The sequence below is a fragment of the Micropterus dolomieu genome, linkage group LG08 (genome assembly GCF_021292245.1).
Source record: "Micropterus dolomieu isolate WLL.071019.BEF.003 ecotype Adirondacks linkage group LG08, ASM2129224v1, whole genome shotgun sequence".
Lineage (NCBI taxonomy): Eukaryota > Metazoa > Chordata > Actinopteri > Centrarchiformes > Centrarchidae > Micropterus > Micropterus dolomieu.
This window is the reverse complement of record NC_060157.1, coordinates 17456949-17470291: the sequence shown is the minus strand read 5'-3', so window position 1 is coordinate 17470291 and position 13343 is coordinate 17456949. Positions and strand designations below refer to the sequence as shown.

General features: G+C 41.6%; 1 protein-coding gene across 2 annotated transcripts in view; it reads right to left on the bottom strand.

The window, feature by feature from the left end:
* Positions 1 to 8985: 8985 nt before the first annotated feature.
* Positions 8986 to 13343, bottom strand: part of znf740b (zinc finger protein 740b) — a 6758-nt gene continuing 2400 nt past the window's right edge. Inside the window, exons 1-6 of one of the 2 annotated variants that reach the window (XM_046056907.1) lie at positions 13232 to 13326; positions 12809 to 13042; positions 12177 to 12311; positions 11960 to 12086; positions 11393 to 11511; positions 8986 to 11226 (exon numbers count right to left, since the gene is read on the bottom strand). In XM_046056907.1, coding sequence (XP_045912863.1) covers positions 11077 to 11226; positions 11393 to 11511; positions 11960 to 12086; positions 12177 to 12311; positions 12809 to 13042; positions 13232 to 13276 — 810 coding nt within the window. In that variant the 5' untranslated portion in view covers positions 13277 to 13326 and the 3' untranslated portion in view covers positions 8986 to 11076. Of the gene's footprint in view, positions 11227 to 11392; positions 11512 to 11959; positions 12087 to 12176; positions 12312 to 12808; positions 13043 to 13231; positions 13327 to 13343 lie in introns of those variants that run through there. The other variant, XM_046056908.1, reaches the window with a different exon arrangement.

Sequence of the window (13343 nt, the reverse complement as noted above, 5' to 3'; positions counted from 1 at the left end):
GAGCTTGCCATGCTGTGTGCTCTTTGTTCTTCAAGAGCCAGAGATGGTAGACCAAGGGCTCCATCTCCTGTTGTCTGCAGCAAAGTGCAAGGCAAAGGTACATTAATACTGTAGGCAAGATGGAAGAGAGGGGGAGGAGAGTCACTCGTGCGGCTATGATGAGGAGCTCACACTGTACTGTGTTACTGTGACAAGTTTTATGGAGTCATACCTGATTTGTTTCTACTATGTAGAGACGCACCCCGTGCATCTTGAATTGTGCGCTTCAATGTATGCACCCCCACCTTAACACACTAACCTCATAATACTCATTTTCATGCAAATGAAGGGTACACTCCAGAGAGAAATGGATGTGAGAATAGGCAGTATATCATGTTGTTTCCTGATGCATATTACAGGAGAAGAAATTATGTATCTTCATCCTTCCGGCTAGGTATCCTCATATTTTCTAATGCTAATCATTAGAAGGTGCAAAAACAGATCCAACCTTTTTAACCACATTTGGTAGCAGGTCTTGTTATAGATCATGTCTCCTCCCTCCTTTTCCTTAGATTCAGACACCTCTGCTTACTGTACCTAGCATGCTGTGACATGTCATTTGGCCAGAGAAAGACATTAAGCTACTGCTTGTAGCCCTTTCATTTATTGGCATATATGAGATTTCTTTCTTTTATCTATTACTAAATAAGTCGTTTGACCTAGACATCAAAGTGCAAAGCAGATAGAGTGGTCTTGATGTAGAGATGTTTATGGCTTGGAGCAGTTTGTGGAAAGGATCACACACATTAGTGGTAATCTCGGAATGCAGAAAGCCTAACTGGAAATCTCATACTTTCCCCCCTCTGTCCAATAACTTGTGGTTGTGTCAAATTATGTGTTTGACAGGAGCAGCTTATCTCAATCATAAACATGTAGGATAGAAGGCAGCACAAAGAAATGCCAGTTTTCTCTGCAGTTTGGAGGTGGAAAAAAATACTCCCAATTTAATCAATCTTGCGCACATGTTGGAAAAAATAGAAATACTGTAAAAAAACACTTAAAAAGCTCTCTGCATGTTGTGTGTCAGCTTTGTATCACAGTTAACTGCTTCCAGACAGCAGGTGATACAAAACAAGGCAACTGTGCACTTGCGTGTTGCCGCCATGAGGCTTGCATGTGGGTTGATGTTTTCACATTACAGAGAGGAGTGTAGTCAATGAAACTGTTATTGGCTCTGACTTGTGGACCTATTGTCTTGGCTTTGCTCCAGTTAGATTGAGCCCTTGAATCTGTGGCTCTTTATGGTTGCAGAGATAGCATGAATGGGGGCTATGTTGATACTCCTTGCTAAGTGTTTTACTGGAGAAAGAGTGGTAAGAAAGGGGAGCGTAATCATTATAGATGGACTCCATTATTGCACCAGTTTACTGTTATCGCACCGGTTTGCTGGTATAATAAGGACAGCTTCTGCCTCAGTGTGTGGCTTCCATGATGGGAGGAAACATGAAGGTTAAGGAGGACGAGGTTAGCAGAAGTAGACAACAGTAAATGTGATTAGATGAGATCCCAGCAAGGGCGCGGCGGGAAAGAGAGAGGGTTAAAACAGATCCCACTCAAGGTGCCTGTCCCTCACTTTTCATCTAGCCCTGCGGCACCATCGGGGGCGCAGTGACTTGCTTTCATCCGCTAATTACAGTTGCACCATCATAAAAAGCCAGCGAGGTAATTTATATTAATTATACAGGCATGAGTATAACAGTTTGAAACGCCATGGCTTGACATGCTGTACATAACATGCAGTAAAATTGTCAGAGACGTGTGGGCTAGAGCCTTGTAATTGATCGATGCATACAGTGAAAGAGTCCCTCTCTTTCTCTTGTGTGTGTGTTTGTGTGAGTGGACTGTGTGAATTAGAGTCAATAAATTATCATCATCTGTAAGCTTACAGAGTCTTTATGTCATAGTCAATGGGCCTGAGCACCCATCCAATGGCTTTCTCTGCTAAAGAGAAACAACACTAGGGAAAACAATGACAGCGTGTTGGATCCAATACAGTAAACATATTAAAGGAAGTGCCATTATATTGTCTGAGCAGGACAAGGGCCAAGACCCACATGATGTTTAATGACCTAATGTATTAAAATTAACAAGGGTGTGTTTACCTCTACTGCCTTCACATTTCCACGCACTAGACAATACTAAGACTTAACATAATGATATTAACATAATGTTTGGTAAAACATTATTGTTGAGCTGCTGCATTTGCTCAATTTTCCAAAAAAACCTCACATCTGTAGAATCATTGTAAACATAGCATTTTGAAATAGGTCATTAAAAGCTGCTCAAAGTGTGTGTGTACGTGTGTACATGCAGAGAGGAAGAGGTATGGGCTGAGGCCTGCTCCCTTTGCCTCAGCAGCATTTCGGCAGCCTGACGTGGTTTATGGCCCCAGTTGCCCTCTCCGGGTCTGTTTATGGATTCCCATAGAATAGAGAATCATGGCCTCTCCAGGAAAAGCCAGCCAAAAACAACACCTCCACCATTGCACTCTTGCCTGCCTTTGCCATAACTCAATATGCTGTTTATGTTTCTGAAGAAAAGAAAAAAAGTATTCATAGTAATGACATAAGATGACTGTAAATTCTGATGCTAATGTTTAATTTTTTTGTTGATGTAAGATAAAAATGTCACCACAAACGTGGCTGGTTTATTGGATGTCGTTACAGGTTGGTGAAAAAATTGTGGGCTTTGTTAAGGGAAAGCTTTTTTCTTTGGGTTGGAATAGCATTGCCTTTGCAGGACCAGTTATTTTATGATACCTGTTAGATTTATAACATGAAAATGTTCAACTTTGATAGGATAATGAAAGTGCACCACCAAGGGCATTGTTAATCGAGGAAATATTCTACCTGATGTGTTTTCCCTCTGCTGTTTTCCCCATAGTTCTCTTGTGCCAGTGCAATACTCTATAGTGAAAGTGAAGAGTGACTGTGGAAGCGCTCTGGATGTGAAAATACTCTCTGGTCAAAGCTGGTACTGTTTAGATACAACCAGGACCATGTTTTGTTTCTTTGTGGTTACATGGCAAAACAACTAGTTGCTCAGGGTTGCTGAACTCCATCATCCTCTGAAGCTGCACATCTGGTTAGTGGATAGGCTCGACTGGACCCCGCCTGTAATCCAGAGGGCAGCATGTAGCCAGCCAACTTCCTACCTCTGATGGTGCTGTATCACGACAGTCAGAGGTTACTGGGTTACTGCTGTTATCAAACAGTCAACACTGAGTTTTGGTCTAGCAGTGATGCAGAAGAGCACTAAAGAAGGGCCATCCGTCATTTTCACTGTAGACAGTCAACATCAGACACAGTCGTGCTGGCCGTAAAGCTTTACGAGGGTTTCTGCTGGTGTTATTCAACTCCCACTGCATCCATCAGGCAAACATAGTCTCTTTCTCTTTTTTTTTTTTTCTCCCCAGGCCACGTTTAGTCTTTTTTTGCTGGAAAAAAATCCCTCTGCGTGCCTTCTGTAGTTTTACTACGATATGTGTATATGTATTTTTGAAGCAGGGCCAGAGAATGTAAAGAAAAGCATTTTCTGTTGCATCGCTCGGAACCTTTAGTTTGTTCCCTCCTCCCTCTGTCATCTACTCTTTCTCACTTTCTCCCCTCCCTCCCTCCCTGTGGATTCCCCAACCACACCACAACACCGTTAACAGACGCAGCCCTGATAGATTTACTGCCATCGTCTTTCCATTGGCCGCCAGCGTGACAGCTGAGATTTAAAGCTACCTTCCCATTGGCCAAGACTCGACAGGTTAATTTATGGGCGCACTGTGATTTGATGCCTCCTGCCTTTGAAGTGAGTTACAGCTCTGTCGCTTATAGGACACAGAAACGGTGTCAGGTTGCAATCGTAAAATCTTATCCCTGAAGGGAGGTGGCGCTGGAGTATAATAGTCCTGACGTCATGAGAGGAGAAGAGACCTTCTTGTGGTCACAGAGGAAGAACAGAAATGTGTGTCTGTCCAGAAATGCTGTGAATAGTTCACAAAATATTCTGTTAATGCCACAGATGTATACTGCAAAAATAAGAAACAGAAAATGTGTACAGATGTGCACACAAGCATCCAGTCACATCTTGCCTCCAATCTGAGGTTTTTCTGCCGGCATGGAATGTGCATTTATCTTTCATCTCTCATTCAACACTTCTTATGATCAGTTTTTGTTTGACTTGGGGGTCAGAAGATACTAAATGACTTTGAATCACACTCATATATCGCATAGCTTATCAACAGCAGCAAACTGCCAAAGTCACTTTGGTGTCTGGCTACTGCATCTGCTCACTGCGGCCCCAGTGTTCGTGCAACGGCATCATCTATCTGCAGCCTATCTCTTCATCAGCTTGACAGTCTATCCTGACAAGATCAAGAAGAGCGAGAATGTGGCCCTGTAACAGCCTTGACCCATGGAAATCTCTAAGGGTAAAAACCCTGGCTGCCCCTGCCCTGTCTATCAACCCCTAGTGAATTCATGCACCGTTTCCCCTGGATATCAAATCCCCTCTCTTCCCTCTTTCACTTCACACTTGAGGTCGTCTGCTCAAGTGGAAAATTGTCGGAAAATAAAGAGACGGAGAGGAAAGCCCTGGACTTGTCTTGTCAAGTGGGACTGCATCATTTTGTAAGAGACCTTCTCATGAACTTGATAACTTGGGGTTACACAACATGCCCCATGACAATGTGCCATGTAAGAGAAGAAAACAGGTTTTACATCTTGATAAGACATGATCCCCTTTGAACTCGGAGGAATGATGGATAGGTCGGCGGTGTGTTAGAAGGGGCTGAGACTAATATATACGTGTAGAGTTAACCATTTCACTGAGGTATTTTGTGTAGGATCATGCTCCATTTCTGAACCTTTGTCTTTGTTGTTCTGCTGTTTTTAGAACCTCTTTAAGATATATAATTGGGGCTTTTTTTGGACCGGTGAAAATACATCGTTAATGTGGCAGCTTTTACCAGATCTGCAGTTTTGAGGTCATGGAAGAAGCTTTTGCTGAAAATTGATAAACTCATATGAGGCGAAAGGAATGGATGGTTTAATTTTCATCTCTCCCTATATTTGTGAAGTGTGTTTCTGGTCTACAGAACATAAAGGTCATGGCTTCCCAGGTGAATATGACTGCCCACAGTGCAGTGAGCATCCAGCGCCTCTGAAGCCCAAATATGGACTCATGTTTTAAGTGGTTAGTTGTTCCCCAAAGAGCCAGTTCAGTCCAAACGTGTCCCAACAAGCTGTAGATTAATAAGAAGGCGTAAGGCCAAGGCATGTTAATGTATCTGTCGAGGCTAAACACACCTCTGTTGGAAAGTGATTTTTAGACAGTTTGCAGGGTGCCGGGGTGTATATCCTGTCAAGGGGAATGTGGATGACTTTGTGGCCAAATAAATCTCAGCAACAAGGTCCTGCACAACTGAACTTGGTCTTTGTAAATATATCTGCATACTGAAGCCAAGGTGTACAGCAGGGTGCCCTCATACTCTGCAGCCTCTGGGCCTCCTCCAAATCATTTTACTATTTACACCTGTGCTTTTCCTACTGTGACATTTCAAAATTTATTCAGTGAAGAAACCTTACCTTACCTTATTTCAGGCTTTCCTCCGTCCGTGTGATTAAGCCAAACTGCAAAAAGTTGATTTTGAAAATTCAGGTTGCAAGTTCTGACTTGACTGGAGATTAATTTTTCACCTATGAATATTCACGATTTGAATGCGTCAAAACACGCAAGTAGGCCAAGATTCACTTTTCCCTTGCCACCTGTCAGATTGGTGGTGGCGTTCACTTCTCCTCTCCTCTGTGATTTATATTTTCAGTACTGGGAATGATATGCAGAGGCTAATTAATCTTGTTGAGTCACACTAATTAGAAAGGTAGTGGCAGACATCTGAATATGATATGACAGAACATTCCCCATCAGAGATGTTTTGTGAGGCAGGTGGCTGGCAAACATCCCGTCGGTAATGGCCACACATTTACTATATTTTGAGAACTAACAGTAATACCCTAGTACCCTATGGACACTGGGTATACACCAACTTTGTGTATATTTTGGAGGCCATTTTGTCCATCAGATTGGTGTAAAATGGCCGCCGTTTGCTAAAACACCATTCCCTAACTCAGCTATTAAGTTTTATATCGCTAAAGTTCTCAAACTAGTGCCGGATGCCTTTTGGTTATAAGGCAGACAAGGATTCAGCTACATCCATAATTTATTTCTGAATAATAGCCTCCGGTATTAGAGAATATTGCAATATTTGGTAATCATTAATAAGTAATGCATTCACACCTTCACTGCTCATTGTTTGACGAGAACTTTAGATTTATGGCAAATTCTTTCCTTTAATATCAAATAATTATTGAGAAAGTGTGATAAGTCAAATTGATGTTTTTTTACACGTATGCTGATACAGTTGGGGTAACATTAAAATGCATGTAAAAAGACATGAGTGCACCAACTGGGTCATGTTCACAGTTAATTGGCTTTATTTCAGATTTCCTCTTCTCGTCGTTCTTTGCATTTCTTTACATGCAGAAAAGAAATGTACAGAAAAATTGTTACGTCTTGATTGCCACTTGCAGTGAATGCTCGCCCTGTGCCTGTGTGTGAAGGTTTGAGGATGTGCTCACTGAGGTGTCCAGGAAGATGGGAGTAACCCGGACAGAGGAATTGAAATTTTAATGATGAGCAGCACCACCACGCTGACGGCCATGGAACACCTCAGACAGCTTAAATATCACCGCTAATTAACACAGAGGTGGGCTGTCACAGGCATGATGGATGCTCGGGGGGGCAGATCGCTGCTTTCAACCAACCAGCGATTCCTTTATTAATCAAAGCCTAAGATGAAAAGGCTCTCCCACACCTCGGGGAGAGGGAGATAGCAGGAGCTATTGTTGGGAAGGTTTCAATCATTCACTGTGAGCCTGTGATGTATTTGATCAGGGGGCATTCAAACATTTGTAGGAGACAGAACATTTCTGCTGCCGAGTGCTTGTTTGTGTAAACCTCTGAACCACCCATATGTTTACAGAGCCACAGTATGCGCAGTCAGCTGAGATTTAGTGGTTGGGGAAATTTCTGTTTGGAGGGACTATTTTTTCATCCCTCTGACAGGAGAGGTGAGCATGTAGGGGGTTGGCTATCACTCTTAAACAGAGGTCTCCTCCCTGATGGAGTGAGCCAGACTGAGCACAAGGCAGCACTCCTACACTTTACCTCTGGACTGACTCCATGATCAGTCTGTCTCGCAGAGATGATTTCGAACCTAGATGATTTCAGCACTTTGTGCATGAAGATGGAGTGTTATCTCCCCCTCTCTGGTCTCCTTCCCATCTACCTCACTTAAGGAGGTCCATTGTTAAGTGCCGGGGGCCTGCGGGTGCTGTAAATCAGGCTGCACAGGGAGGGGATGTCTCCCATGGGGGAAGGCGCACACTCCCAGCAGCCTTCAGGCTGATCTCATCCTGCCTATCCTAATGCTTTAATTAAGGAACTGGTCAATAGCAAAGAGGAAGGTGCTAAAGGCTATGATCTGCATTTCCCAACGTGCGACTGATGTGGTAATACCCATGCAGGCAGAATGACGGGGCAATGTACTTGAAGAAATTCTTTGCTTCTCTCTAAAGAATGTGGGTATTAGCTACCGAGACACAGACTGCTATGTCTGTTTGAATACATTGTCTGGGTATTCAAACATTTACAACAAACCATATTTCCTTGTGCGGGACTGACTGCTATGTATGTTTTTAGCCAGTTTTGTAATCAAATTGGATTTCTAAACTCATAAAATGTAACTACTTTCACCTGAATTTTTACATTTTGTTGGAAGTTTCAAGTAGTGTAATGCATCATTAAACCTTGGGTCATATATTTCCAGCCAACTCCGGGCTATGATATCTGTGATTGGTTTGTGGAAGAGGTGTATTGATCATCTATTGTCTCTGCTTCAGTGACTGATTTTTTGTAGAAAGGCCCCTGAAATCTACAGAGCACTTGGCTTTGCACAGTGCAAGTATTTCTCACTGTCTCAAGGAAGGTTGTGAACAGACAGTAGCTTAGGATACACCTCCCTCTTGTGGCGCTGACAAGGCTATGTGTTAACCTACTAAAGTGACAACACTGTTTTGTAATGAGCAGTGTTGCTAGTTGATTAATTGATGGGGATAAAACTGGATTGTTTTATTTCTCTTATCGACCCCAAAAGCGTTTGCAGGCTGGTTGCAGCTTCTCAAATGTGAGGATTTGACGTTTCCTCAGTGTCATATCTTTGTAAAATGAATGTTTGATTTTGTTGAAAAGATGTTTTGTATGTTTTTAGTAGTCTCATTGTAGCTTGATAGTCATTTGACTTTTAAACTTTTTATTCACGTCAAATGCAAGTGGAGATGATTGATTTCCCCTTTTGAAATTTATCTCACTGCTTATGTTTTCTTCACACCTGCCTCACAAGACTCATTTGTTTATGTAGCAACAATGTTCTTCCATTTAATTCATTATTAAAACAACATATTATTTACCATTAAAATTTTGAATTACCATCAATCTGGGAAAAACATTAGGTCTTTCTTCATCACTTTGCTAGACAGATAATTGGTCCTCATATGGTCATGGATGCCATCTGCTGACACAATTGGTGCATTACATATTTCTGAAATGATTTGCAGTCTTGTCTGGAAGATTCAGTAAGTAATGCGCCATCTGAAGACAAGTAATTTAATTTCTAATTTTATGTTGACTCTGGCTCAGTAGAAGACTGCTGAAATGGGTCACAATATTTTATGGATATTACTTCATGTAGACAGTCCTCAGAACATAATGTAATTCTGACTTCAGCCTTGCTTTCAGGAAAACAAATGAAAAAGAAAATCTGGCTTCTCACAAAAAAAGAAGAAAGAGAATCACTTTAGAATCACTGTAGCAGAAAATGTGAACAACCTGCACTTGTTATAAAAAGTGTAACAGCTTTATTGAGACTTGGGGCCCTAAAACTCCATTACAAAGTCCACACTACAGTATGATTGAGGGAGTCAAAATTGATTTCATTTCACCCCTGAAATGACAAAAAAAAAATCTCTTTACCAAAACAAAATGTATACAAGATCCTCCAACAAATACATGCAAAAAAATACTAAAAGGGAAAGAGTGTCAGCTTTTACTTTACTCCAGCAAGTTAAAGGATGACTTGTCGTTGACTTTTCAGTTATCGTAAGAAATCATCAGACTAAGGATTATAACTTTGTAAATACTTTGATTTTCTTCTGGAGTGTAGGTCCCATACATACTATTTTCTACCCCTACTACAATTTAAATATATATTAACTTCATAAGACGTCAGTGATGGGCCCCAAACGTCTTTCACATAATCTATAAGTATGACAGCAACAGAAGTACCAGTCTACAATACAAACCTCTACAATTGAGCTAACATCTTCAGTCCAGTGTTTAGTCCGGTTTACTCGTACAGAGGCCTAAACAAAATATAATGTAGGTCATCATCATACAAAACACCATGTGGACCCTATTATGCCATGTCCACTGCGTACAGTTAGTCACCTTCACTGAAGATGCTCAAGGTTAAACAAGAGATGAAATGACATGGCACTGTATTCAGATCACATTCAGACAGGTCAAGACAGAGGTGAGCCTAATTATAGTTCCAACTGTTTGAAATGATCTGGGCCATTATCATGAACACTGAATCAAACTAGTTGGCAATAATAAAAATGTCCCCAGTACCTTCAGTGACAAATTTAGACATGGGACTAGTTTTTATCCAATTGTGTGCAACTGTCCACCTGTTTTGACAAGATTTCACAGGTAAACCTCAGGATTTCAGATGCCTGACTAAGTAAAATACTTTGAAAGGACGCAAGTCTTTCAAAGTCAGAAGAATCTATGAATGCAGAAGCAGGAAGAAAAAAAGACTAACAGACAGTAAGCACGATGAATTTATATTGAGGGGGTTATTACAGAAGCATTTTAGGAAACACCTATTTTTGGTACAGACAGATGGTTCCTACATCCAGTTATTATAAAAAAAGCTCACTAACTTCATTCAAGAACATAAAAAAAATCTGGACTGTTCCTACAAAATCAGCCTTCTACTGTATTTTAACAGCGTAACCTATTAACATTCAGGACGAACCCCCTTTAAAACAAGGTAGAACAGTGAATATGTGAGCCACCTGTTGCTCCATAACTTAACTAATACCAAGATTATTTGAAAATTTTACCTTTCAGGAGCATCGACTTAACCTTTAGTGTTTTTAAAGCTGTTATCAGGTATCAACAACAGGGTTGCAACTGTAGTTATTTTTTCAGTTTTACAGCTGAATGAACAGCAGGTAAAAAATTATTTTAGATCCGTTTTAAGACTTGTGTGTTGGAAAAGGGCTTTCATGTACATTAGATAAAAATGAATGACTAGTTTGCATTTCACTCTGTAATAATCCCCTTTCATGTTTAGGTCAGTGTTATCAAAAAGTCCATTAAATGTGATTTCAGATGTGTTGCGCCTACAGCTTTGGATAGGTGGCTAATCACAACCTCACGACAGCATGGACCACAAGTCTGCTGTGAGCTTTCGCTTAGGAGCTGTAGCTGGTACATGGTAAGTAGAATTAGGAACACAAATTGAGTAGGACTTGAACACTAAAAAGCTACACAGTATGTGTGTCCGTTTGTGAACTGTCCGTATGTTGTAGAGGGCAGCACTGGGGTTGATTGCAGATCAACCAGTCAATCCCTTCACAGCAATACCAAAAGATACCAGAACTGTGTGTGTTTCATTCAATTATTGCCAGAATACCTGTTGTCCAGGGTCGTGTATTCATCCTTCCCCTTTTGCCTGTCCCATGAATGTAACAGTAGATAAAAAAAGTACAAAAATCCACTATCAAGCTCTACGAATGAGCTGGCGCAAGCAAACTAAAGTTGTGTTTAAGCTAGGCTGTTTAAGTGACAGCACTGTTGAGCTCCAATGTGTGACGACTGCTGTTGTCTGTAGGGTCTCTGTGGGTTTCAGTGGGAAGTGGTGGGTCAGACGGTCAGGCGGTTGTTGGAAGGCTGTAGGGGGCTCCATGAAGCTGGATGGGCAGATGCATCTTGTGAGTACTGGTTTTCTTCTTTGCTGATCCCAACTGTACATAGCCGTCGGTGTCTCAGCAGCCTGTCTGTCCGTGAGAAGTTCTGGAGCCAGGCAAGGTAAGATGTGTGTTATGGTCAAAGTTAGCAGAACAGTGCTACCAACACTGCTAATTGGATTTGTTTAATGCTGTAGGATCCCGACTGATATGCAGACACCCAGAAGTACACAGGGAGCGTAAAAGCTGTACTAAAACAAAGGCTAACTAACCTGATGGCAGCGATCACACTGGTACGGCTTCTCTCCGCTGTGGACCCTCTTATGTCTGTCCAGGTGGTAACGCTGAATGAAGCGCATATCACACGCGTCACAAGCAAATGGCTTTTCTCCTGCGTACAACACCAGATGACACCTTTATCAGTATTTATCAAGACTCAAGACATATTTCAGTGGACACAAGATACTTTTTAAAGTTTGCCAAAAGATCACCACAATAACGTTATATATGAACTGACAGAACCAACATTAACAAAATGAAGAGGAGCAAGGAAACCAAAATTAAAATCAAAAACATGCCATTTCTCAATAAAAACAAATTATTCATTAAAACAATTGTAGTCACCCAATTTAGTACTTAAAATCATTTAAGATGGCTAGAGTCTGTGGTTTCATTTGTGGTTTAAATCAAGTAGATTCAGAAGTGTAGGAGTTCACCATGGTCCACTGGCTGAGTAGCAACTTCACTACCAATCAGCCTGCTGCTGTTTCCCATATCTAACTTATAAATGGAGTGAGAAAGGTCACAGTGAAATGGAGACGTGAGCTGTGATTTCTCACCTGTATGTGTAAGTATATGTCGCTTGAGGTGGTAGCTACTCCGGAAAGCTCCGTAGCAGTGGTCACAGATGAAGTTCTTCTGAACTTTCAAGGAACTGTCATCATCCATACTGATTGGTGGAAGTAACTGCAAACGGCAATAACAAAAATAAGTTGAAAGTAACCATCAAAAGGTAGGAGGTGGCACTTAAAAGTGCATCTTTGAAACAATCCTTACCTCTACTTTCTCTTTAACTTTGTTGGATGACCCTGACTTTTTGTGCTTCTTCTTGGGTTGCATGTTCTGATTTGCCTGCATGTCCTTTCCGTCCATCATTCTTGATGAATGATAATCCCCGTCTTTTCGGATCAGCTTTTGGAGGAAGGAATGATAATGGCATAAACTGCACTGCACTGCACCGATTTGCCACTGAGACAGCTATTTCGTGGTACTTGCCAAAACACATATTCACACACAGGGTAACCCCCATTTAATATTTATAAGCAGTAAATAAACACTGAATAAATCATTTATTACTCACTATATAAGTTGTAAGCAGATAAATGCATTTATTAATGAATTTGTCAACATTTATAACTCCCTGTGGGCATCCATAAGTAGAGGCTGATGTATAAACAAATAATGAATGACAATATAGTTTAACATGATTGTAATAATATAAAATGTTTTCATAGGAGATGTTATAATTGTTGAAAATATTGTACATTAAAACACTTTATGCTTACAACTACATTATAGGGAGTTATAAACCATTAACATCTTTGTATAGTGCTAATAAAAATGATGGGGGGGGTTAAAGTAATCATACTTGATAGAGATCAAGAAATAACAGCTTTTCTCTTCCTTACCAGGGGTGGACAGGACCCGCCTGAGGGATGGCCCATGTGGCTGTGGTGGGCTTGTCCATGGTGAACCTGGTGTCCATGGTGGTTGTGGCTGTGCTGCGAGTGGGTTTGGTGGCTCTCTGGACTGGCCCGTTGCCCTTGACCCAAGGGTGACATCATCCTCTTCTGGCCAGGGATGTTGTTGGCTTGCATTAGGGCCATGCTGGACAGCACCGCCTCGCAGCCCAGCAACCCAGCCTGGCAACACAAACAACAGACAGACATGGCAGAAAGAGGGGGGCATGTGACTCCTCAAGGAGAGAAGGAGTCAGGGTAAGGAGAGAGAGCAGAGTAATGGGAGTAACAGAGAAAGGCACTGGCATCAGGGTTGGGAGTGAACACTAAAACCGTGATGGTGATTCTGGAAATGAAGAGACTTCCACTGACCCATTTCATATGGTCTCGAACAGAGCTGTTGGAATGGTGTGTCATCGCCGTGGTTTGAATGCGTGTGTGTTTGGGGGAAGGGGGGGGGGGGGGGGGGGGGGGTCCCGTGGGG